Source organism: Narcine bancroftii, chromosome 2 (assembly GCF_036971445.1).
Source record: "Narcine bancroftii isolate sNarBan1 chromosome 2, sNarBan1.hap1, whole genome shotgun sequence".
NCBI lineage: Eukaryota > Metazoa > Chordata > Chondrichthyes > Torpediniformes > Narcinidae > Narcine > Narcine bancroftii.
The window spans coordinates 335,155,635-335,183,631 of NC_091470.1; the positions used below are offsets into that span (position 1 = coordinate 335,155,635).

At 38.7% G+C, this 27,997-nt stretch overlaps 1 protein-coding gene across 5 annotated transcripts in view; it reads left to right on the plus strand.

Moving 5' to 3' along the window:
• Positions 1–27,997, plus strand: part of scap (SREBF chaperone) — a 141,750-nt gene that overhangs the window by 16,852 nt on the left and 96,901 nt on the right. For all 5 annotated transcript variants that reach the window (XR_011352477.1, XR_011352478.1, XM_069922149.1 and 2 more), the window contains exon 2: positions 10,983–11,186. Coding sequence is in view for 3 of the 5 variants with exons in the window: in XM_069922149.1 (XP_069778250.1) it covers positions 11,065–11,186 (122 nt within the window). In the remaining 2 variants the exon portion in view is untranslated. The remainder of the gene's footprint in view (positions 1–10,982; positions 11,187–27,997) is intronic.

Here is a 27,997-nt window from a genome sequence, read left to right on the forward strand (position 1 = left end):
GAAGGATGGTCAAGGGAGGTTGTGGAGTGCTGCAGGACTGCTTTGAATCCATATTCAAGGACTCGGCCTCAAACTTAAATGAGTTTTGGGTATGTGTAATATCAGCATTTATATTCCTGTCTGTTAATGTATTTGGGCCCCTGTGTGGTCCAGGTATGCCTGCCAGATCATTATAAAAGTTTAATACATATTCTTTGACTTGTATGTGATTTTCTTTTTGCCCCATTGTTAAACAGCTGTTCATTTCCACAGTCCTTTGTGCTGTAAATAGAGGGGATGATGATACATTTTTTTTGCTACCGCCAGTGCTATTTTTATAAATAGATTTGATATTTAGTCAATTTGTTACTTATTTCAATAAAATTACCTAGTAGATATAGCTCTGGGTCGCCTGCGAAGGCCCCTCCTGTTATTCTGGTTAATTTTTCTGTGCTATCTTGCCAGAATGGCCTCAACTTTACACATGTAGAAAAGTTCCCTGAAAGTTCTGCTTTTGATTTCTGTAACTTCTGTGGAATAAGATATAATTAGTGCAGAAAATTATTATGAACTAGTCCATATCTAGCATTTATAATTGATGTCATACTGTCTGTACACCATTCTGATCAGCTTCTTTCTGAGATTGCTACACCCAAGTCTGACTCCCATCTTTCCCTTGACTTCAGTAAACCTGATTTTACTCTTTCACTATGGAGAGCATAATACATTTTTGTTATAAATATGGGTGTATTCTCCATCCATAACATTTGCTAGATTTCATTAGTTTCAGGTGGGGTTATAACACATTTTTACACAATGGGGCCTTTATTGATATCCCTACTTTTTTTTCGTTGTACATTCATTAATTTCCTGCTACATTTTGATCATATGTATTAGTAAGGGATTATCTTTTTTTTAGTGATTTGACACTCCTTTTCATAACATAGCATCCTTTTTTTTCCCCCTCCCCCATTAAGTACATTCTTATTTGAATCTGGGGGGTGGGGGGGGGCTGTCTTCCACAAAGGATGCTGTGAGAAATCTAGCAGATAGCTAGTATTTTGTTAAAATCCAGAAGTTTAAGTCTTTCCAGCCCTTAATCCCATGTCAGTTTTTACAATGCAATTCTTGGTATCTTGTGTTCCATAGGAACTGTCTGATATGATTATTTAATTTTTTAGGTAACTGAATAGACAGCAATTGAAAAGGATATTATCGTCTTGACGTTACTTTCATTTTGACGCAATTGACCCTTCCCACTAAAGTAATTGGTAAATCTCTCCATTTATGCAGGTCTTTTACTATCTTCTCAAAAAGAGGAACATAATTTAATTTATACATATTCTGTAGATTATTGTCAGTTGCTATTCTGAGATATTTTATTCCATCTGTCTTCCATTTAAATTTACTTTCTTTTTGATACCTTTCGCATTCTAAATGAGTCAGTGGCATTATCTTGTTTTTGTCCATATTTTTTTAATGTAATTTTTCCAAAGATTTAACTGGGTCTGATAACAACAATAGCATGTAATTGGCAAATAGACTAATTTTGTGTTCCTATTGTACAATTTATATCTGGATCCCTTCTTATTATCTCTGCTAGCAGTTCAATCGCTACTATAAAAAGCCCTGGGGATGCTGCATCCCTGTCTACTCTATCTACTCAAGGGAAACACCACTGACATCTGACTATTTTAGCTTGTGGTTTATGGTATAAAATTTTTATCCAGTTTATAAATGTTCTGTCTATGCCAAAATTTTCCAGTGTTTTGAATGGAAAGGGCCATTCCAAATGGTTAATGCTTTTTCTGTGTCCAGGGAGACTGTAATACTTGGATTCTATTAGAATTTTGCCATATGTATATTAAATAACCTTCCTGAATTCTTTGAAGAGTGTCTTCCTTTAATAAATCCTACCTGGTCTGTATGTATCAGTTTTGGCAAATATTGTCCTAATCTATTAGCCAATGTTTTTGCTAGTATCTTATAATCAGCATTTAACAGCGAAATTGGTTTATGTGATGATGTTTTTAATGGATCAATTTTTTTTGGCAGTACTGTAATAATAGCATTTGAGAATGATTCTGGGAGGGTCTGTATCTCTATTACTTGGTCCAGAATATCCATTAATAGGGGCATTATTGATTTTTTTAATTGTCTGTAAAACTCTGGAAGGAATCCATCCTTCCCTGGTGATTTATTAGTCTTTAGGGCTTTCTCAATTTCTTTTGTAAAGGGGGTGTCTAGTTCTATCTTCTCTCCTAATTTTGGAAGTTCAACATATGACAAAAATTCTTCCATTTCATTCTCGTCTCCTAGTAATTCTGATTTGTATAATTTTGTGTAATTTTTTCTGAAGATATCATTAAGTTCCTTTTGTTCATATGTTAGAGTATCTGCCTGTTTTTGTAGTTTTATTATTCTTTATGACTCCTCTATTTTAACTTGCCAAGATAAGACTTTGCATCCATTCGCCTAACTCATATAATATTTTTGTTTAGTTTTTAATATAGCTTTTTTCTGTTCTATGTTTTCAATGTATCTCAGCTTTTTGTTCTCCAGTAGCCTGTATTCTTCTTGTAGTCCTGTTCTTTGATTTTTTTTCTAATTCTGTAATATCTTTCTCCAAACTGTTTACTTCTGCCATATATTCTCTCTTATTTTTTGTACAGGATATTATTTGTTCCTTCAAGTATGCTTTGAGCATGTCCCTTATCAAAAAGCTATTATTGGTAGATGGCTGATTTGTTTCACAAAATATTTCTATCTCTCTCTTAATAAACTCGCAGATGTTTGTTCTTTTAAGTAATATAGTATTGAGATGCCATCTGTATACATTTTCTTGCTTTTTCATTATTGCAATAGTTAATGCTAGTGGTGAGTGGTCTGATAAAAAGCTTCACTAGATATTCTATTTTTATCACTCTACTTTCTAGTTGGGCAGGCATTAAAAATAAATCAATCCTTATATATGGATCGTGTATGCTTGAGTAAAAGGAATAGTTCCTCTCTATGGGATTTAATTGTCTCCATTTATCAATAAGATTTAGATCCTTCACACATATATAAAATTGTGATTTTTGCCACTTTCGCCTTCGTTACTGTTCTTGCAGATTTATCTAATGGGTCCACGCAAAAATTAAAATCTCCAACCAATATATTTTGTCTTCCCTCTGCTGTTTTTAAGAAGTATCCTTCATAAAGGCTTCATCTTATAATTTTGGACATAGTGGTTCGTAAGTGTCCATGCTTCTCCATAATTTTACAATGTGCCATTACATACCTTCCGGTCCAGTCAACCGATGTATCTTCTATTAATCAGAATTGCTACTCCTCTTGCCTTTGAACCAAAAGAAGATGTTATTATTTGTTTCACCCATCCTCTTCAATTTATTATTTTCCAATTTAGTAAGATTTAGTAAGATGCATTTCCTCTATCTACTTTTAAGTTCTTTAAGTATGCCAAGATCCTTTTCCTTTTCACCCGTTAATATTAAGACCAATAAACTTTAGTGTTTTAGCCATATAATTTTTCAAACAAATATTGTATAACAATACAATCTTTCTAACTTTTTCATTTCCATTTTAAGAAACATTTCTCTTTTAAGTACCATTTCCCTTTGAAAACATCCCTATTTCTGACTGTGACGTAAGCAGTAAAACCCAGAAACCCATGACAAAGACCTGCAGAATTTTCCAAAGAAGAAGAACCCCTCCCTTTAGTGCCATTTTTAAAAAATGCTCCTTTCCCAGCACCATTTTCCCCCTTAGATCGGAGTCCCCACCCTGCCACTTTCCTTTCTCTCCAGAGTAGTGATTTTTTTTTCCTTTAGCTGTAAAAATAAGATATATCTTTTATCCATTTTGTACTATTGAACCATTTTTCAGTTAGTCCTCTTTTAAACTGTCTTTTCAATCTTCTTATCTGGCAGCTTTAATCTTTTCACAGCTTTTGTAAAAATGCATCCACATCTTCCCTATTCTTGAAAATTCTTCAATTGCCTTCTGAGATATCGGCCCTCAGTGTTGCTGGGTAAGCCATTGAGTATTTTAAGATTTTGGATCGCAGTTGTCTCTTTACTCCACCATTCTTTTTTTTTGTTTGACCAAGTCAGGGCTAAAGTCCTGGAAAAAGATTATTTTTTCATAGTCCACCATTAATGAATGGGCCATTGTTATTTTTTGAATATCATATGCTGCTCCCAAGATCGCATCCCACTCCCGGAAAATAAAAGTTTTACCAGAACTGGTCGTGGTTGTTGATTGCCGATTCTTCTGGATCTAAGGGTCCAGTGTCCCCTTTCAATTTGCATCCTTGACTTTAGCTTGTTTTGCCACAGCATTTGTGGCATTCATGTTTCAAAAAAGTTCACCGGGTCTTTCCCCTCTATTTTTTCGTAGTCCAATGATTCTTACATTATTTTGTCTGCTGAAATTTTTCTTATGGTTGATCTTGTCCATCATTCCATTTTTGTCTATGACCCATGTTTTTGCTTTTTCTTCCAGAATCTTTAGCCTGTCTTTTGTTTTGTCCAGGTCAGCCTCCACTTGCATCATTTGTTCTGTTAAATCTTCTGTGATTTATTTAATTTTGGATATCATTTCCGATATGTCTCATCGCTGATTCAATGCTTGCAAAGCTAGTGCACAAAGTTTCCGCCTGGTTCAAGATGTTGGCAATATCTTGGGCCTAACCCCCCCCCCCCCACTCTGCCGGGTTCAACCGGTCCCGAGGCCACTTCAGTGCCATTCCTCATGCTTTCAGTCGATGTTCCTGGTCTTCAGTTTTTGTTTTTTGGTTGCCTTAGTTGTTTAGTACTAGTTTTATCCATTTTTGATGACAAAATTCTGATTTTTGAGCTTTCAACCTGTCTTTTTAATACTTTTCCTGGAGAGCTCTTTCAGAACACGTCTGTTCAATTCTTTGCGTGGCCACACCCCCTGTTTTCATCACTCCTTGAGGAAAAATACCAAAGACCTTCAAGAACAAAAAGCAAAATCACCTCAGCTCAGCCTTAAATTATGAATTCTTTTTTCTTTAAATAGTGAGAACTGGTTCTAGGTCTTCCCACATTTTCACATCACTCTGTCCAGATCCCTCTAATATACATAGAACTTGAGAAGTCCTTTCGTTTCTCTTCAGTATAAAGCAAAGTTGTGTTCAGTTACTCCAGCAATAAACTTTCTAATTACTTTCTGTATGGACTATGTATCAAGATATGTATCCAGATATCTGCATCTCAAAGCTTTTCAATCTCTCATCAGTTGGATATTATACTTTCCTTGGAGGTGTATTTTTTTCACAATTTACTTTCTAATTCACTCCAATGTGATTTAGACAGATTGTGTGATCCTGTTTTCCTACTTTTGATAGTTTGTTGTCATACTCCTTTCTTTATCAATTTAGTAATTTATTTTGCTGAATTCTTAAATGTTATTAGATACAGTCAGAGTCATACAGCATGGAAACAGATCCTTCGGCCCAAGGTCCACACTGAACAAAATGTCCCACCTGTCTGCATTTGACCCAGATACAGTACCTCTAAATCTATCAATCTATCTGTTCAATTTTTTTCTCAAACATTACAATAGTACCTGCCTGAGCTTCATCCTCTGGCACCCCAATTCATACACCCACCACCTTCTGTTTTTTTTTAAATAGAGTTATCCCTCTGGTTCCTGCTAAATCTCACCCACCCCCCCCGCCCCCCTCACCTTAAACCTATGTGCTCCGGTTACTGATTCCTCTTCTCTGAGCAAAAGACTGTATTTATGCAATCTATTTCTCTCTTGATTTTGTACACTTCCTGCATTCCAAAAAAATAAAAGCTTAGTATGCTCAGCCTCTCCCTATAGACTCCTGGCAATATCTTTGTAAATGTTCAAAATGTACGTGGGTTGTAGGTCAGTTGGGTGTAATCGGGTGGGACGGGCTCATGGGCTGATAGGGCCCGTTACCGTGGTGTATATTTAAATTAAATTACATCTTCATCAGCTTGGCACATCTTTCCTGCAGCTCCTTGATCAAAACTGTACCCAATACTCCAATGTCTAATACAATTTCCAACTTTTATACTCAATATTTTGACTGATGAAGGCCAATGTGTCGAAAGCTTTTGAACACCCAATCTACCTGTGACTCCACTTTCAAGGTATTATGTACCTATAATCTGAGATCCCTCTGCTCTACAACACTCTCCAGTTCCCTGCTTTTCACTGTGTAGGTCCTGCCCATGTTAAACTTCCCAAAATGCTGCACCTCACCTTTCTCTTTATAAAATTCCATCAACCATTCCTCTGCCCAACTGATGAAAATCCTGCTGCAATCTTTGGCAACAGTCTTCACTCTCTTGGGCTTGCTACTTTTTTCTGGCAACTTCAGGAGCCGTTTCCTTAAATTAAAGATGATATTAAATCTCTTGCGTAATTATCATTACACACATTACCTGTTTTATCTTTGTGCCTTAAAGAAACGTGTTTTTTTAAAAGTCATGTGTAGTTTCCTAAAATGCTCATCGCCGGCTGTCCATTGTCGTACCGTAAATACATTATGTGGAATAAGCAAATAACCACTATTAATTGATGACTGTGGATAAGCATTAATGCACTGTTAAGGTTAATTCCATTGATGATAGAATTAAATGGTGGAATAGGTTGAGGTAGACAAGTGGTTTACCTCTACTCCTAATTTTTATATACTTGAGTACATTACGATCAGCTTATGCATTGATACTGTGACAAGTTGATCAGTTATAGATCAATATACACATGGTGAATATCTGGGGGTGTGGTAGTTGTATTTGGACCAAATAAACTGGTATTGGGCACTTGTGCAGGAATGGCTTTATGAAAGGAGGATCTCCGAAGAAATTGATGGGCACTCCAGACTTGCCACTGTGAATGTCAAGCCTGCTTCAACCAAAAAGTTTAAAGTTCAGATTTATTGTCAGAGTACATACATGACATCACATACAACCCTGAGATTCCTTTTTTTTTCTGCAGACCAGGCAGAATTTGTACTTAACAGTAACTGTAAACTGTACACAAGACAAAGATGCCTATCCAAAAGAGAGCAATTTAAACAAGAAAGAAATGTAAACAAACTGTGCAATACTGAAACAAATATACAATAATAAATATTTTGCAAAGTAAGAGTCCTTAAATGAGTCTCTGATGGAGCGTTGTTTGGGAGTCTGGTGGTGGAAGGTTGCAACTGTTCCTGAACCTAGTGGTATAAGTCTTGTAGCACCTCTCCCTCTTTCCTTGTGGCAGTAGTTGGAAGAGCATTTCCTGGGTGGTGTGGTTTCTTGATGATTGCTGCTGCTCTTTGATGGCAGTGTGCCATGTAGATTTTCTTGAATGGTGGGGAGAGTTTTGCATGTGATGTATATCAGGCTGTGATCAACTGGTAAACACACTTTCCACTACGCATCTCCAAATGTTTACCAAAGTTTCGCATATCATATTGGATCTCTGCAAACTTCTGAGGAAGCAGAGGTGCTAACAAGCTTTCTTCACGATTGACATTAATGTGTTGGGTCCAGGAAAGATCCTCTGAGACAGTGATTCTCAAGAACTTAAATTTGCTCACCCTCTCCACCTCTGATTTTCCCCTCTTAAGTCCACAATCAGCTCCTTGGTTTTGGTGACGTTAGGCCGTTTCAAACTGCCAAGTAAAATGGGGTTAACTAGGCAATTTGCATGGTTAGTGATCCAGTTACATAGCAATTTAAAAGGGATCAACCCGATCAGAAACCAACCAGGTCCCTGACCTACCTCAGAGGTGGTTAGTGAACCCAGTAAAACTTACCCAGGTGTCCTGCTCCGGCAGTTTGAAAGGGGAAATGGCCGACCCGGTAACTCTGGTGACATCAGTGCTTGCACGCTGGCATCACACAGAAACCCCAAGCTGAGGCACTGCTGCTGCGGGGGTGGGGGGGGGGGGGGTTGGGGGAGAGAAAAAAGTAGAAAAGTCGCTGCCACAGGGCCCGGGAGGAAAGTGGGAGGCTGTGATGTGGCAACTGATGGGGGAGGATGACTGACGGGGGTGGTGATTGACATTGAGGAGGAGACAATGGTAGTGCCTGGTGGCCATGGGGGGGGGGGGGGGTGGTGGCAGGGGAGACTGACTGATAATATTTCCTGTGAGTGCATGACATGTCACCGACTGCATCATCGCGGAGGCAGGATCCCCCTTAAATCGCTGGGTTTGCGACTTAATGGGTAGATCCCCCTGCAATTTGAAAGTTGCTTCCAGCACCTTTGCCCAAGTAATCGCACTGGGGTCCCAGGTGGGCTACCCAGATGCTGCAATAGTGAGTGTGAGGTTGTTAGTACATCATTCAACCAAGTTTTTAATCTCCCTCCTGTATGCTGACTCATTGCCCCTTTTTATACAAACCACTCATGTAGATTGTCAGCATATTTGTAAATGGTATTGTTGTACTGAGCTGCACAGTCATAGAAATAAAGTGAGTAGAGCAGGGGGCTAGGTATGCAGCCCTGAAGTGCTCCAGTGTTGATGGAGATTGTGGAGATATTCTTGCCAATCTGCACGGATTGGCAAGAACATTGACGTTGTATTTTACTTGACAATAAAGTTGAATCTATTCTTATTGGGGTCTGAAGGTGAGGAAATCCAGGCTCTAATTATACAGTGGATATTGACCCCCAGGTCTTGGAGTTGGCACATTAGTTTTGAGGGGATGATGGTGTTGAATGCTGAACTATAGTCAATAAAGAGCATCCTAATGTATGCAACTTTGCTGTCTGGGTGTTGCAAGGTTTTTCATAGAGTCAGAGATATGGCATCTGCCATAGATCTGTTGTTGCAGTAGGCAAATTGGAATGCCAAAGAAAGCCTGGAGAGAGTGGAGAGTGCACAGTTCCTTGGTATGCATATAAAAGAGAACCTATTCTGGACCCACAACAATTCCTCATTAGTCAGGAAGGTGGAGCAGTACCTACACTTCCTCAGGAGGCTGAAGAGGGTAAGGCTACCAGCCCCCATCATGACAACTTTTTACAGGATCATAATTGAGAGTGTTCTGTCTGACTGCTTCAAAACATCAGACCAGATGTCTATACAGATGATCCTTCATGCAGGTCGAGAAGATCACTGGGGTCTCACTTTTCTCTATTGACTACATTTACTGGGAGTGTTGCTTAAATAGGGCTCAAGGAATTGGAGAAAACCCTTTCTATCCAGCATACAGCATCTTTAATACATTGTGGCTGACAAGGGAAGTCAAAGCCAATGTAAAACCAAATGAGAGGGCATACTTGGAAGCTAGAGAATTGTGTATTTTTTTAATAACACAGGTGGTAACAAAAAAAATTCATAAGGAGGATAAAAGCAAGCTAGAAAATAATATCAAAGAGGATAATGTTATGGGCCCAGAGGATCCCAAAACCCAGCAGCAATAGAAATTTACCAAGACAAATTGTTACTTAAACCAAAGTTACTTTTAATTAGTTTTAAACATAAAAACAGAATCACGCTTTCACTTATCACTATTGACTTAACTAACCTAACCTCCTTCTAATTCTAAGCACCCGTGTATGTAATGTGTGTGTGTGTGTGTGTGTGTGTGTGTGTGTGTGTGTGTGTGTGTGTGTGTGTGTGTGTGTGTGTGTAAAAGTTCAGAATATTTATTTGGTTCACAGTCCAATTTCACTTCTCATTCCTCCAAGTTCATTGGTTGCGGGCAATTCTTATACTGTGCACAGAATTTAACATTTATTAAGTTCACCAGGCTTTGGTGCTTGAAAGGTAAATGGTTACTGCTCAGGAAGGTTCTTGTCGCTTTTCAGAGAGAGAGTTGTTGTATGATGGACACCCAGCCACTTAGTGTCTTGCTGAAGAAACTTGCCCCCTCAGAGTTCTGCAGATGATAACCTCTTTCTTTGAGGTCACCACAGAGTTCCTTCTTGTTTCACTTATTCCAAATGGAACATTAGACAGCCAGTCCTCTCCACTTGCATGAACCACAAGGGCTTTGACCAGGCTGAATCAAGCACTTATACCCCCACCCTGTCTTCCACATGGGGTTTCCACAAGCTTGCCAGCTTGTCCTGTTCCAGTCCCAGCTACTGTTGCTGGCTGTAACACTGTAGAAGTGATCTGTCTCTCTCTGAGAGAAAGCCTGTTTGACTCTCTGCTTGCAAAACTACATGTCCCTCTTAGATCAGCAAGTTCCCTTCCAGACAGAATGTGGCTCTGACAAGCTCTTTCATCTGTTGTCTTTTTGTAAACAACAATCTATTAGTGAAGTCTTTTGGGCACTCTCCAAAGCTTTTGCAAAAGCTGTGGGGTAAATATGTCTCGCATTAGCAGAGCTCCAGTATTTCAAATAAGATCTGATTTAAAGTGTTTGTATGTGACCTTCATTAACAAATCTTGCCCTGATTTATCTCTCAAAAACATATCTATATTCTGTCACACTTTTCACTCACATGCCACTTTAAGTATTCCCTATGCCATAGGTGCTCTGTGGTTAGTAAGGGATTGCTTAAGGTGGTATGTGGATGGAAAGAAAAAGGTTGAAAATAATTATTCTAATCGTACCTAATTGACTTGTGCATGGTTTCATAAATTCAAAGGAAATGGGCCATTGACAATTTTTCTCAACAAAAATATTTCAGTGACATTTGGATCTACAGCAGTGATTCTCAACCTTCCTTTCTCACTCACATACCACCTTAAGCAATCCCTTACTAATCACAGAGCACAGATGGCATAGGGATTACTTAAAGTAGTATGTGAGTGGAAAGAAAAAGGTTGAGAACCATTGGGTTAGAATGTCTTTTTCTTTTACTTTCTTCCATTGAATAACATTTAGTAAATGTATCTACCTTGTTTATTGTTATTTGATACTTGTAACTTGATATTAACTTACTTTATTATTACTATATGTACCTATGTAATTTGCATATCTTAAAACCAATAAAAAGATTGAAAAAGATTTCTAGCTTTACTCATCAAATTGACTTTTTTCTTACAGATCTGTCGAAGCAATGATCACCGTCATAGTATTTTGTGACCGAAACTGATTCATGGCAGTCATGTGATAAAGGGTGACAAGGATGACCGTTACTGAAAGGCTGCGTGAAAAGATATCGCAGGCATTCTATAACCATGGGCTCTTATGTGCATCTTACCCCATTCCCATCATCTTTTTCACTGCCCTGTGTATCTTAACATGCTGGTAAGTAAGAAATTTTTATCAGCCGTTGGTCAACTTTTGCAGCAACCTTGTTTGGTGACTTCAAGGGATTAAATTCTCAGTTGAGAATGAGGAATAGAAACTTGGAAAATACTGAATTGAATTTGGAGTGTACCCCGAAAAAAAGCTATTTGAAAGCTTTTGAAGATGAGGAAATGTGTAGTGAGATGGAATTTACTGATAAAGAGAATTTCATTATAGTGTATGACACCTGTCATATACCATAGTTTGTGATTGTGAAAGTGTTTGAATACAAAGCAGACCAGAGCCAGAAGCTATAGATTGCAGCTGAATAATGTTTAAAATTGAAACCCCTTTTGAGATTTGTGATACGAGATGTTCATTGATAAACAAGAACAACAGCATTGATTGGCAATTCGGGCTTGATATTTTAGGGTGTGAGGAACAATGTTTTGTGTGCAATTTGGAATGATATTCAGAAAGTATTTAAGAAAGCAAGTCAGAGAATGGTTTAATTGTTTACTGGAGTTATTTTCAAATGTTTAATTGCTGAACTGTATCTGAATTGAGTTGTACCTGATTTTATTACTTTTCATTTTGAGAAAATGCAGTGACTCAAGATGAAGAATCGTAGAACATTACAGCACAGAAATAGGCCCCTTTATAGTCTATGACAAACCATTTTTTTTTGGCCTCGTCCCACTGATCTTGCACCCAGTTCATAGTCCTCCATACCTCTCCCATGTACCTGTACAAATTCTTCTTAAATGTTAAAATTGAGCCCACATTCACCTCCTCAACTGGTAGCTCATCCCACACTCCCACCACTCTCTCATGTTCCCCCTAAAAATTTCCCTTTACACTCATTTTCTTTAGTTTGTATCTCCCCTATCCTCAGTGGAAAAAGCCTATCTACATTTACTCTGTCCAACCCCCTTATAATTTTAAATACCTCTATTGAATCTCCCCTTATTCTTCTATACTCCAGGGAATAAATTCCTTACCTGCTTATTAACCTTTCCCTGTATCTGTTTCTGAAGTCCGGGCAGCATCCAAGTAAATCTTCTCTGCACTCTATCTTATTAATATCTTTCCTGTAGTTAGGTGACCAAAACTGCACACAATACTCCATATTCGACCTCACCAATGACTTGTACAATTTTACTATAACATCCTAACTCCTATACTCAATACTTTGATTTATTAAGACCAATATGCCAAAAGCACTCTTATCCACCTGTGATGCCACTTTCAGGAAATTATGTATCTGTATTCCCAGGTCCCTCTGTTCTACCACACTACTCCATGCTCTATCATTCACTGTGGGTGTCCTTTCTTGGTTTGTGCTTCTAAAATGCCACACCTCACACTTGTCTGTGTTAAATTCCATCTGCCATTTTTTAGCCCATTTTTCCTGCTGGTCCAGATCCCTATGCTTTGAAAATGTTCTTTGCTGTTACAACACCTCCAATCTTAGTGTCATTTATAAACTCACTGATCCAATTTACCACATTATCATCCAGATCATTAATGTAGATGACAAACAACAATGGTTCAAGCACTAATCCCTGAAGCACACCACTAATCACAGGCCTCCAGTCTGAGAAGCAATCATCCATCACTATTTTCTGACTTCTTCCATCCAGCCATTGTTGAATCTGAATACCTAGTGTCCAAACCTTCCTGCCTAACCTCCCATGTGGGACCTTGTCAGAGGCCTTACTAAGGTCCATGTAGACAATGTCCACAGCCTTTTGTGACAGATTGTTATATTTTATATTGTATATAGATATGTTTTAAAAGGAGATAAATTGTGGCAGGTTTTTTTTAGTGTGGGTCACATACAAACACTTCAAAACAGATCTCATTTAAAATGCCAGAGCTCTGCTCAAACCAGACTGTCTTTGCAAAAACTTTGAAGGATGCCTATAAGGACTTCACAAGTAGGTGTTAATTGGAAATGCTGTGGAGTAATGGATTATTGTTTTGGAAAGCAACAGATGAACGAACTCTGAAAACTAGGTCAGAGTGCAGTGGGCTGTTCTAAGTGGGTCATGTGATTTTCTCTGAGAAAGAGAATTTAGTTCTGCAGTTAAGTAGCAGGGACTAGAACATGACAAACTGGTAAACTTATGGAAAAACTCTATTTTGAAGATGGGTTGTGAGCTCTTAGTTCAGCCTGGTCAAAGCCCTTGTGGAGATGGCTCACTGTATAATGTTTCACTTGAAATAAGAGAAACAAAAAGGAACTCTGTGGTGACCTGAAAGAAAGAGGTTATATGGAAAACCTGCAAGTTTCTTCGGCAAGACACTGAAGTGGCTGATCAGAAGGAATCAGTTATGAGTGTCCAACGAGCAACAAATCTCTCTCTGAAAACCGACAAGAACCTTCCTGAGCAGTAACCTTTCAAGCTCCAAAGCCTGGTGAAATTCATAAATGTTAAATTCTGTGCACAGTACAAGAATTGCTTGATACCAATGAACTTGGAGGAGTGAGAAGTGAGATTGGACTGTGAATTATAGAGCTTTTCTGAACTTACACACACAATACATACATGTGCACTTAGAATTTGAAGGGGGTTGTTAATAGTAATAAGTTAAAGTTTGATCCTGTTTTCATGTTTAAAGATAATTAAAAGCAATTTTTGTTTAAGGTGAATTTCTATTGCTGCTGGGTTTTGGGGGAGGGCCCATCATGCTTTCCTTTATCAATATAAGAATGGTTAAACAATTGGTTAAGAATAGTGTGTAGTTTAACCAGGTTTTCAGCTTTTTGTTTCTGATTTATTCTATCAATAGTTTATTTATAAGAGTTTAATTTTAGTCACATTGCTATCAGAAGTCTGAATTATTTTAAGAAGGGAAATATCAAGTGATTTGGCAGGACATTAGAAATTAAATTTGGCAAACTAAGCCTCAATTACTGCCGGGGCATATAGGAATACAGTAAACCCCCCCCCCTTATCTGGAATTTAAGCAACCGGCAAAAAAAATTGCAGAAAATAAATAGGTAAAATTGGCACCCCCGAGTAGTAGTTAATTCTCCAATCACGAAATCTCATTCAACCGGAAAATTCACTTAACCAGCATTTACCAAACCCCCCATCTTGGGTGTTTACTGTATATAATAATTAGATCAAATGTGTTCAGATGTTTCCAGTTGTCAATGATGCCAGATTTATCAAAAATGCTTAATCATTGTTTTTGTTCCATGATTATTGTTTAAATACTATTGAACCATAAGTTTCTTAATACTATCTTGGAGAATGACATGCTTCATTTTCTTAAGGCATTAGATCTGGATTATTGTCTGTCCCTACTTGCCTTTGAGAAACTGATTGTTTGGCTTCTTCAAGTGAAATTGCTCCCAATGTGATGTTAGGTTCGAATCTGAAGATTTTTAATTTTCACTTAAGTCGTGACAAAGGTAGAGATCCATGTCACAATTATGAGTGGCTTGGAAATTAGATTGGAGGTATTATTATTCCATATTTTTGCTGTATGATTTTTAAGTCAAAGAAACTTTGCATATTGCTGAAATGTCTCTCTGGATGCAGTCTGCTTTCCTCAGAATTTGAAGCAGTAATTATCAAGCTAAGGGGAGAGTAATCTATCACGCACTAAACATTTCTTTAAGAATGGTCTGAAGGCTTTGGGAAGTCGAGAATAAAGTGATTTACAGATCTCATGGCGTAGAACTAATGCAAATTGATTAGTTAAGCCCTAAGAATTATGATAATGGATGTATATTCAATGTAAAAGAGAGGTGATTGAACTCCCATAAGACTGTATGACAGCAGAAGAATTAGGCCATTCTGCCTATTCAAATCCTGATTGATGTATGTTTCTTTTCAATCCCATTCTTCTGCCTTCTCCCTGTAAGAAATTATACCCTGATTAATCAAGAACCTGTCAACCTTAGCTTAAAATGACTTGGTCTCCACAGACAACTATGGCAACAAATGCCACAGATCACAATTGTCTGAAGAAATTTCTCATCTCTGGGACATCCTTTTATTCTGAGGTTTTTCTCTCTGGTCCTAGGCTATCCCACTACTGAAAACTCTTGTCCCCATCTACCCTATTTAGCCTTTTCATGTTTGGGAATGTTTCAGTAAGATTCCTCTCATTCTTCTTAACTGGCAGAGTTCACAACTGACGGTAGCCTTTTCCTGTCCTGTGCATTGGCACGCTCCTACCACACAGCAATGCAAACAGTAAGAATGCTCTTCATGGTAGAAATTTGAGAGAGTCTGTGGCCATGTAAAAACATCTCTTTAAACTCCTAACAAAATGTCACTGCTGGAGAGCCTTCTGCAAGATTGCCCCAATATACATCTTCAGAGATATTGACACCTAGAAACTTGAAAATCTTTACCCTCACTACTACTGACCTGTCAGTGAGGACTGGTTTGTGTTCTCATTTCCCCTTCCGGAAGACCCCAAACAATTCCTTGGTTTTGCTAATGTTGAGTGCAAGGTTGTTCTGATACCATTCAACCAGCTGATCTAGCTCCCTCCTCATTGCCGTGAGTGATTCTGCTGACAACCAGGTGTCTCCAGCAAATTGGTAGACAGCATTTGAATTGTCCAGCCACACAGTCCTGAATGTAGAGAGAGCAGCACAGTGGAAAAGCACGCATCTTTGTCAGTGAGGAGGAGACATTACTGATATCTACTCAACTTTGAAGTCAAGGATCCAGTTGCAGAGGGAGCTTCAGGGGGCCAGATTTTGAAGCTTGCTGACCAGAGGATATAATAATGGTATTGAAAATTGAACTGTAATCGATGAAAAGCAACAAAGTCTTCAGGAAGGTGTTTGACAATGTCCCTAATGGTAGGGTGTTGATGGTTTGAATACTAAATTAGCTATCCCTTTAGACAGAAGGGGATTTTATGGACAAAAGCTGTGTTTTTTACATGCACAGGTTTTTTAAAAAAAGGTGAATTTACTTTTTATGCAGAGGATTTTAAAGGCAGATCCCGCAGTCTTTTTATGTAACCCAGAGCAGCGTGCCGGCTTCCAGGACAAAAGAGGACAGGTTGTGTAGCACAGCAGCGGCTGCCCTGCGACAGCCCGCTGCCTTCCTCCTCCATTCCCCTCCCTCACCACTCTGTCTCTCTCTATTCCCCATTCCTCTTGCCCCATCTTCCCCCTATCAGCCCCACACAGATCCCACTGTCCACTCCATCCTGACACCCCCATTGCCCCGCCGTCTGACAGCCCTGTCAGGAGTGGGTGGGGCAGGGAAGCGGCATGAGTGAGTGCAGCGTGATAGCTCCACCTGCAACTCTGTGACAGCTCATTGGGGCAACGGGGCTGTCAGTGCAACATCAATTATCTTACCTTTCTGTTTGGAGCCGCTTTCAGTGGTAGTCCTTTTACACAGGAGGTGGAATGACTTTGCTCTATCTCTAACAATATCCACCTAGGCAGATGGAACGTGGAGCAGGTTGGACCAGCTAATCCTCTTTTGGACCTTTTATTGAGGTAAATGAAGCGATTTAAAGGCAGAGGAAACCTGTCTACAAATCGTTAATTTTCATTACAAAACGGGCTACAGGGTAATGGTGGAAGGCCATTATTCATACATGAGGCATGTGACCAGTGGTGTTCTGCAGCAGTCAGTGTTGGCACTATCCTACTACATCAACTATCGTTGTCACCTGCTCAAAAATCTCAATCAAATTGCTAAAAAGTGACATACCCCTAAAATCCCTGTTGACTACCCCTTAGCTGACCATGACTTCCAAATGTGCACAAATCCTCTCCCCAAGTATCCTTTCTAATAAATTCCCTTTCACTGATGTGAGGCTTGCTGCCCTATAATATCCTGGATTATCCTTCCCCCCCCCCCCCCCCCACCCCTGCCCTTCTAGAATAGTATGACATTAGGCCCCAGCAATCTCTTAACTTGCTTCCTTCAATAACTGTGCATACATTCCATCAGGCCAAGGGGACTTATCTACCTTAATATTCCTCAAAATATCCAACACCACTTCTTTCTTGATCTCAAAAACATCTAATATATGAACATTCTAACATTGTGCTCCATGTTCTTCACCTTAGTAAACACAGATGCAAAATACTCATTTAACACCTCCCCTTCTTCCTCTGACTCCAAGGAGAAATTTCCTCCTTTGTCATCCTCTTGTGTTTACTGCAAGTATAAAATGACTTGGGATTTTCTTTAATCCTACTCAACAAGGACATCTCATGTTCATTTTTGCCTGCCTAATGCCAAGCTTGAGCTCTCTCCTGCTATCTATGTTTCCATCCAAGGCCCTGTTCGATTCTTACATATGCGTCTTTTTTTCCTTCTTGACTAAATCGATAACCTTTCTCACCATTCCAAGCTTTTTTTTTAATCCATATCTTCCTTCACACTGGAACATGCCGGTCCTGGATTCTAATTACAAAGTCCTTAAATATCTGGTTGCGGGCTTATCTGATAACAGTTGTTCCCAGTTAACTCTCCTCATCTCCTGTTTAATCATGTTTTAATTTGCCCTTTCCCAATGTAGTACTTTTCTACAAGGCCAAGCATGGCTGTGGCCATGTATGGTTCTAAAGTGCAGGTTTTCAGGGCTAGGTTTTATCTCCTAGTCCTTTGTTCTCAGCCTTTTTATGGTGACTGGTGGAATTGACCAACCACTGGTTTCTGTGATATACAGTAGAATCCCCATTATCTGAAGTCTACAGGGATTGGGGATATCGGATATGCAAATTTTCCACTTGACTGATACTCACTCTTAAAAGCCTAACTAATACACCTGCATTAAGAATACACTGTTTAAAAGACAAAAGGCAGTGCAAAATGTAAAGTAACTTTGAAAAAAAAATCAGTTGTCTCTAATTATGTAAAGTTTACTTTAATCAGGCAAAATTTAAATTTGAATCCTGGTCACTAGCTCTGTTTAGCATTGCTGTTAAAGATAAATCCTTTACTGATATAACTAATATTAATAAAGATAAAGACTTACTAGTTAGGGATAGGGAGACACTTTGGTAGAGTCGCCCCAGTGGCAAGTAGCATCTGCCGACTCTTCATCCTGGGTGTCGCCATTTAGTTCCACGAGATGTCACTAAAGTTGCTACTGAAATATTTACCTTCTAACTGATTTATTCTGAATAATTTTTATTTCATCTGTGGCACCCCATTCTCATCATTAAGCAAGATATTAGCATTACATTTTTTTTTTTTTTTTTTTTTTAAATTTTTTATTTTTCACACCATAAATCACAATAGCCATGATATACACTTTTTCTTTTCCACACATTTACAGTGACTTTTTCTCCCTCCCCCCTCCCTCCTCCCAAGCCACCCCCCCATCCCTCCCCCCTCTCATCCATTTTAGTTATACAATCTAGGTTGCATTAATTCAGTTAGACAATGTTGTCATTCAACAAAAATACACCAGAAATTCTACTGAGTCCATTTTTTTCTTCTCTTCTCCTTCCATCAACTTAGGTAATGTTTGTTCCCGGTAGGTTTTCGCTATTGTATTTAATGTAAGGCTCCCATACTTGTTCGAATATTTCAATATTATTTCTTAAACTATATGTTATTTTTTCTAATGGAATACATTTATTCATTTCTATATACCATTGTTGTATTTTCAAATTATCTTCCAATTTCCAGGTTGACATAATACATTTTTTTGCTACAGCTAGGGCTATCTTAACAAATCTTTTTTGTGCATCCTCCAAGTCAATTCCAAATTCTTTATTTTTTATGTTACTTAGGAGAAAGATCTCTGGATTCTTTGGTATATTGTTTTCTGTTATTTTATTTAATATCTGATTGAGATCATCCCAAAATTTTTCTACTCTCTCACATGTCCAGATTGCATGAATTGTTGTTCCCCTTTCTTTTTTACATCGAAAACATCTATCAGATACTGTTGGGTCCCATTTATTTAACTTTTGCGGTGTAATGTATAGTCTGTGTAACCAATTATATTGTATCATACGCAGCCTCGTATTTATTGTATTTCTCATCGTTCCAGAGCATAGCTTCTCCCATGTTTCCTTTTTTATCTTTATATTTAAATCTTGTTCCCATTTTTGTTTAGTTTTACCATTTGTTTCCTCATTTTCCTTTTCTTGCAGTTTAATATACATATTTTTTATAAATCTTTTGATTAACATTGTATCTGTAATCACATATTCAAGGTTACTTCCCTCTGGTAAACTCAAGTTGCTTCCTAATTTATCTTTCAAGTAGGATCTCAGTTGGTAATATGCCAGCGCTGTATCTCCCGTTATATTGTACTTATCTCTCATTTGTTCAAAGGATAAGAATCTACTTCCTGAAAAACAATTTTCTATTCTTTTAATCCCTTTTTTTTCCCATTTTCTAAAGGCAAGGTTGTCTATTGTAAAAGGGAGTAGCTTATTTTGCGTCAATATTAGTTTTGGTATTTGGTAATTTATTTTATTTCTTTCTACATGTATCTTCTTCCATATATTGAGGAGATGGTGTAATACTGGAGAAGTTCTATGTTGTACCAATTTTTCGTCCCATTTATATAATATGTGTTCAGGTATCTTTTCCCCTATTTTATCTAATTCTAGTCTCGTCCAGTCTGGTTTTTCCCTTGTTTGATAAAAATCTGATAGGTACCTTAATTGTGCGGCTCTATAATAATTTTTGAAGTTTGGCAATTGTAAGCCTCCTTGTTTATACCATTCTGTTAATTTGTCTAGTGCTATCCTCGGTTTCCCCCCTCTCCATAAAAATCTCCTTATTATTTTCTTTAACTCTTTGAAGAATTTTTCTGTCAGTTGTATTGGCAATGCCTGAAATAAGTATAGTATCCTTGGAAAAATGTTCATTTTAATACAGTTTATCCTTCCTATCAGTGTTAGTGGTAGCTCTTTCCAATGCTCTAAATCGTCCTGTAGTTTTTTCATTAGTGGATTGTAATTGAGTTTATATAATTGGCCTAGATTTTTGTTTATTTGCACACCTAGGTATCTTATTGCCTGCGTTTGCCATCTGAATGGGGATTCCTCCTTAAATTTTGAGAAATCCGCGTTATTCATAGGCATTGCTTCACTTTTATTTACGTTTATCTTGTATCCCGACACTTCTCCATATTCCTTCAATTTCTTATATAGTTCTTTTATTGATAGTTCTGGTTCTGTTAAGTACACTATCACATCATCCGCAAACAGACTGATTTTATATTCCCTGTCTTTTATTTTTATTCCTTTTATATTATTATCTCTTCTTATCGATTCTGCTAGTGGTTCTATAGCTAGCGCAAACAATAATGGTGATAGTGGGCATCCCTGCCGCGTTGACCTGCTTAAGTTAAATTGCTTTGATACATGTCCATTTACTGTCACTTTCGCTAACGGTCCCTTATATAATGCTTTAATCCAATTAATATACTTCTCCGGTAAACTGAATTTTTGCAATACTTTGAACAAGTAATTCCATTCTACTCTGTCGAAGGCCTTCTCTGCGTCTAAAGCAACTGCTACTGCCGGTGCTTTATTTCCTTCTACTGCATGAATTAAGTTAATAAATTTACAAATATTGTCTGTTGTGCGTCTTTTTTTGATAAATCCAGTTTGGTCTAAATTTACCATTTTCGGTACCTGTTCTGCTAATCTGTTCGCTAATAGTTTAGCTATTATCTTATAATCTGTGTTTAGCAAAAATATTGGTCTATATGACGCTGGTGAGAGTGGATCTTTCCCTTGTTTTAGTATCACTGTAATTATTGCTGTTTTACATGAATCTGGTAAGTTTTGTGTCTCATCAATCTGGTTGATTACATCCAGGAGGGGCGGTATTATTAGGTCTTTAAATGTTTTGTAGAATTCTATTGGGAGTCCATCCTCTCCTGGTGTCTTATTATTTGGTAAATTTTTTATTATCTCTTGTATTTCTACTGTTCCAAATGGTTCTGTTAATTTATTTTGTTCCTCTATTTGTAGTTTTGGTAGTTCAATTTTAGTCAAAAATTCATCTATTTTCCCTTCTTTCCCTTCGTTTTCGGTTCGGTATAATTGTTCATAGAATTCTCTGAAGTTTTCCTTAATTTCTTTTGGATTATATGTAATTTGTTTGTCTTTTTTCCTTGTTGCCAATACCGTTTTCTTAGTTTGCTCTGTCTTAAGCTGCCATGCTAGGATTTTGTGTGTTTTTTCCCCTAGTTCATAATATTTCTGTTTTGTCTTCATTATATTCTTCTCCACCTTATATGTTTGTAATGTTTCATATTTTATTTTTTTATCCGCCAATTCTCTTCTTTTGGTTGTATCTTCCTTTATTGCTAATTTTTTTTCTATGTTTATTATTTCCCTTTCCAACTGCTCTGTTTCCTGATTATAGTCCTTCTTCATCTTGGTTGCATAACTTATTATTTGCCCTCTAATGAATGCTTTCATTGCGTCCCATAGTATAAACTTATCTTCCACTGATTCCGTATTTACTTCAAAGTACATTTTTAATTGTTTTTCAATAAATTCTCTAAAATCCTGTCTTTTAAGTAGCATGGGGTTTAATCTCCATCTATACATTCTTGGAGGGATGTCTTCTAGCTCTATTGCCAATAACAGGGGTGAGTGGTCCGATAATAGTCTAGCTTTATATTCCGTTTTCCTAACTCTCCCTTGTATGTGGGCTGATAACAGGAATAGGTCTATCCTTGAGTATGTTTTATGTCTAGTCGAGTAGTATGAGTATTCCTTTTCTTTTGGGTTTTGTTTCCTCCATATGTCCACAAGTTTCATTTCTTGCATTGATTTAATTATAAATTTGGTTACTTTGTTCTTCCTGTTAATTTTTTTCCCCGTTTTATCCATATTTGGATCCAAATTCAGATTGAAATCCCCTCCTATTAGTATGTTCCCTTGCGTATTAGCTACCTTCAAAAAGATATCTTGCATAAACTTTTGATCTTCTTCGTTAGGTGAATATATATTAAGTAGATTCCAAAGCTCTGAATATATCTGACATTTTATCATAACATATCTCCCTGCTGGATCTATTATTTCCTCTTCTATTTTAAATGGCACATTTTTGCTAATTAATATAGCCACTCCTCTTGCTTTTGAATTATACGATGCTGCTGTTACATGTCCTACCCAATCTCTCTTTAATTTCTTGTGCTCCAATTCAGTTAAATGTGTTTCTTGGACAAATGCTATATCTATTTTTTCCTTTTTCAGTAAATTTAGTAGTTTCTTCCTTTTAATTTGGTTATGTATTCCATTAATATTTAGAGTCATATAGTTCAGCGTAGCCATTTTATATTTTGTTTATCTTCTCTTTCCGTTTTTCCATCATTACCTTTCCTCCTTTTCCATTTCTGTTTTCTTATTTTCAACTCTTTACCAGACAACATTCCTACAACATCCAACATTTTCCTTATTCTCCTATTTCTATCTTCTTTATCCCCAATCTCCCCTTCCCCTCCTGAGTTGCCCTTTATCCCTTGTCGGACAACCACATCTCCCCTCTCCATTTGGATTTGCGAATCCACTCGCAAGCGTCAACTGATTTTGCAGTGACCGCTCTTTTCCCCCCACCCAGCCCCCCCAGAAAAGATTTCGTTTTTTATATGTCACAAAGGTCACTCTTTTAGTTCCCTCCTTATTCTCTCTATTCCATTACCTTCCCTTATTAATTCTTGTCTATACTTTCTATGTTTTCCTCTAATTACAGATACTTTCACATATGCCCGTTGTCTCTATTCACTCTTATACCTCTTTACCCGCATACATATCAATCGTGGTCATTTTTACCCTCTTTACCCGTCTTCATCCCTCAGTCTATTTTTGTCTTTACCCACATACATATCAATCGTGATAATTTTTGCTCTCATTACCCGTCTTCATCCCTCAGTCTATTTTTGTAATTGTTCTGCAAATTTTCGTGCTTCTTCTGGATCCGAGAATAGTCTGTTTTGTTGTCCTGGAATAAATATTTTCAATACCGCAGGATGCTTCAGTGTAAATTTATATCCTTTCTTCCATAAAATCGCTTTTGCTGCATTGAACTCTTTTCTCTTCTTTAGGAGTTCAAAGCTTATATCTGGATAAATGAAGATTTTTTGCCCTTTATACTCCAGTGGTTTGTTGCCCTCTCTTACTTTTTCCATTGTCTTCTCCAGCACCTTTTCTCTTGTAGTATATCTTAGGAATTTTACTACAATAGATCTTGGTTTTTGTTGTGGTTGTGGTTTAGGGGCCAATGCTCTATGTGCCCTTTCTATTTCCATTTCTTGCTGTAGTTCTGGACATCCTAGGGCCTTAGGGATCCATTCTTTTATAAACTCCCTCATATTCTTGCCTTCTACATCTTCCTTAAGGCCCACTATCTTTATGTTATTTCTTCTGTTATAATTTTCCATTATATCTATTTTTTGGGCTAGTAATTCTTGTGTCTCTTTAGTTTTTTTATTAGATTCCTCCAATTTCTTTTTTAAGTCTTCTACCTCCATTTCTGCTGCTATTGCCCGTTCTTCCATCTTGTCCATTTTTTTCCCCATTTCTGTTAAGGTCATATCCATTTTATTTATTTTCTTTTCTGTGTTGTTTATTCTTCTTCTTAAATCATTGAATTCCTGTGTTTGCCATTCTTTAAATGACTCCATGTATCCTCTAACAAGAGCAAGTACCTCCTTTACCTTGCCTATCTTTTCTTCTTCTATTTCCCTGTACTCTTCCTCTTCCTCTTCTTCTTCCTCTAGGTTGACCATCTGTTGTTTCTTTGCTGCCCTTTCCTCCTCTTCTTTCTTGTTTCCATTGTCTTCTGTGGTGTCTTCTTGCTGCAGGTGTTCTGCAGCTGTCGTTGCCGGCTGTGGAGATCGACTCCCCAGCTGGTCCCCCCTCCCGTCGGTGTGTTTTTTTGTATGCGCGGTTGCGCACTTTTACTCGGCTCTGTGAGCCATTGTTGTAGTTCTCTTTCTACCGACCTGAGGTAGTGGGGTCTTCTCTCCACAGCGGGCCTCTTCGGACAGGTAAGGCCTTCACCTTTTTCCTCCGTTGTCTTCTCTTCCTCTCTTCTTTCCGTTGATTTTGATTTTTCTCCTTTTGTCTCCATCTTCTTTCCACCTTTATACTCACTTTCCTTTAACTTGTATTTCTGTGCCTTTGTATTTTCTCTTGTTTTTCCCGACTTTTCTGGAGAGGGCTGGAGTTCACCGTCCGGCCACTACTCCATCACGTGACTCCCCCCAGCATTACATTTCTAAGCATTTCTCTTTGCCTCCAATCCACTGATTAATTTCATTAGGGTACTTTGTTTTCACATTTACGATGAAGATTGTCAAATATGAAGAAAACAATTAAATATAGTTTTAAAGGTACAATGAGATGAAACAAATCAAAAGAATTACAGAAGAGGATGAACTTAAGGTGTATTCTTATATAGTGTGGATTGTGGAGAGTCATGTGGCCTCTCCATCTGGAACCTGGTGGAAGAGTGGATTGTGAGGATAAAGTTGGCTCTCTGTCCAGAATCTGGTGAGAATATAGATTGCAGAGACGTGACCTATCTGGAGCCTAGTCGGAAGTCAGCTCACGTACCAATCTCGGGTTGGATTGACCTATGTGATTGGTCCTCACAGGTCATGTGGATGTTGAAAAAGCCAAGCATGTGCCATCTCTGCTCTCTCTGCTGCTACATGGAGACCATAATTGAACTCCAGGCTGCAGGCCATGGGTAGCTCCCAGGGGGTGGGGGGTGTGGGGCCAAATGCAATGTGTCTGTCCCAGATCCACTTAATTTTATATACATTTTAGTTGTAATTAATTTACTGTTTGTAATGTGCTGTGCCTTTAGCCCTTACATTCCCATTTGGGAATATATCAATGATCTAGATGACAATGTGTTAAGTTTGATCAGCAAGTTTGCTGATGACACAAAGATAGGAGGCGCTGTGGTCAGTGAGGAAGATTTTCAAAGCTTGCAGAGGGATCTGAACCAACTGGGAGAATGGGTCAGAAAATGGCAGATGGAGTTTAATGCAGACAAGTGTGAAGTGATACATTTTGGAAGGGCAAACCCAGGTAGGACATTCGCAGTAAATGGTAGGGCACTGAGGAATGTGGAGGATCAAAGAGATTTGAAGGTGACATTGCATGTGGACAGGGTTGTAATGAAAGCTTTTGGCTTCTTAGCCTTTATAAATTAAAGTATTGAGTAAAGGAGTTGGGATGTTATGTTTAAGTTGTTTAAGACAATGGTGAGGCCAAATTTGGAATATTGTGTGCAGTTTTGGACACCTAACTACAGGAAGGATATCATTAAGATTGAAAGGGTGCAGAGAAGATTTACTAGGATGTTGCCATATCTTCAGGAGTTAAGTTACAGGGAAAGATCAAACAGGTTAGGACTTTATTCCTTGAAAGAAAGAAGATTGAGGGGAGATTTGATAGAGGTTTACAAGATTCTAAGAGGTATAGACAAAGTGGACATGAGTAGGCTTTTTCCACTTTTATTGGGGGAGATAAATGTGAGAGGTCATGGTTTTAAACTGAAAGGGGAAATGTTTATGGGGAACATTAGGGAAAGTTCTTCAATCAGAGTGATGGGAGTGTGGAATGAGCTGCTATCTGATATGGTGAATGTGGGCTCAATCTTGGGTTTTAAGAATAAATTGAATATATACATGGATGGGAGAGGTCTGGAAGCTTTTGGAGTTGGAACAGGTCAATCGGACTAGTGGAGTGGTGACCAGCACAGACTAGAAGGGCCAAATGGCCTGTTTTCTATGATGTAGCATTCTATGGTTCTAATATTTAGCAGTGATTTATTCACATCAGATGTGTAGTTATTTGTGTATTATTGCTGTGTATGTGTTTGTTAGTTTTGTCCATTGCTGAACTCCAGGCTGCAAGCCATGGGCAGCACCGGAGGGCCAACTCAATGGGCCCATCCAGGATCATGTTACACACTACAGGTATATTATCTTGATTCTGATACTATAATTCTATTATCTGAAAAATTCCAAGGGTAACAGCAGTACGTTAAGTAATTGTGCTGATTTCAGATTCACACAAAACAAAGACACACTCCACTAGAAGAGTCTCTGGACCAAGGGAGGATGCTGGATTGGGAGGGTTGCGGTGGTGCTAGATGTGGGGAGGAGTGACAGGTAAATGAAATGAGATTAAGGTAGACCATAAAATTATTAGTGTGTGCTTTTTACTATAAAACTTTAACAACCTATCTTTCTGCTTCTTTAGTCATATATGGTAGTAGTTCCCAGACCATAATCTTCAGTAAGACACCGCACAGATACACCACGATCAAGCTTCGGCAATAACTACTTTCCGCACTATCGATAATGAGAAACGCTTCCTTTTCTGCTTCTCTCTGTTACCCTGTAATGGAAGATTTAAACCATGTTTCTTACTTTTGCAGCCTTTGCTTCTGCAAGGCTGAGAACCTGCTTGTTGCATATGAATTAGTAGACACACCTAAATTCCACCATGGGGCCCAGGATGCATTGAATCAGAAGACATTATCTAAATTTACAGTATATGGGGCCCAGGGATGCTTATGAAGCAGTAGACATTATCCAACTTCTACCATGAGGCCCAGAGATGCAGTTGTCTTTTGTTGGTCACAGACTGTCAGGTGACCTTGAAGATAATTAAATCATTTGTTCAAAGAGCCATGGTCCCACTGCTGAAGTTGGAGACTCTCCAAGATGTGGCAACATCTCTCAGCAAGAAAAAGAAATTCAAGATTCCAACCAACCTCCCGGTCCGGGGAGGTGGAGAAGCTGCTACCTACTGGCGCCCAGACAACCTTTACGTGTGCAGTCATCGCCTCGCTTTGGCAGTTAGGACCAGTCCAGGCAATAATTGGGAAGGGCTTGCATTTTTCTTCTTTGGCTTGGCTTCGCAGACGAAGATTTATGGAGGGGTAAATTTCCACGTCAGCTGCAGGCTCGTTTGTGGCTGACAAGTCCGATGCGGGACAGGCAGACATGGTTGCAGGGGAAAATTGGTTGGTTGGGGTTGGGTGATGGGTTTTTCCTCCTTTGTCTTTTGTCAGTGAGGTGGGCTCTGCGGTCTTCTTCAAAGGAGGTTGCTGCTCGCCGAACTGTGAGGCGCCAAGATGCACGGTTTGAGGCGATATCAGCCCACTGGCGGTGGTCAATGTGGCAGGCACCAAGAGATTTCTTTAGGCAGTCCTTGTACCTCTTCTTTGGTGCACCTCTGTCACGGTGGCCAGTGGAGAGCTCGCCATATAACACGATCTTGGGAAGGCGATGGTCCTCCATTCTGGAGACGTGACCTACCCAGCGCAGTTGGATCTTCAGCAGCATGGATTCGATGCTGTCGGCCTCTGCCATCTCGAGTACTTCGATGTTGGGGATGAAGTCGCTCCAATGAATGTTGAGGATGGAGCGGAGACAACGCTGGTGGAAGCGTTCTAGGAGCTGTAGGTGATGCCGGTAGAGGACCCATGATTTGGAGCCGAACAGGAGTGTGGGTATGACAATGGCTCTGTATACGCTAATCTTTGTGAATTCAGCAAGCTATTTAGTAATAAAGCCTTGTATAAACTGAACTGCTCTCGGTGTGTGTGTGTCTATTTTCTTTCAGTAGCTCAAACACTAAGGCAATGGAACAACTGAAAAGTGGCAAAGCAGCAGGTATTGTTGGAATCCCCCCCCCGCCCCCCCCCCCCCCGGAGGTCTGAAAGGCTGGCGGCAAAACTCTGCATACCAAACTGCATGAGTTTTTCATGCTCTGCTGGGAACAAGGAAAGCTGCCTCAGGACCTTCGTGATGGCATCATCATCACCCTGTACAAAAACAAAGGCGAGAAATCAGACTGCTCAAACTACAGGGGA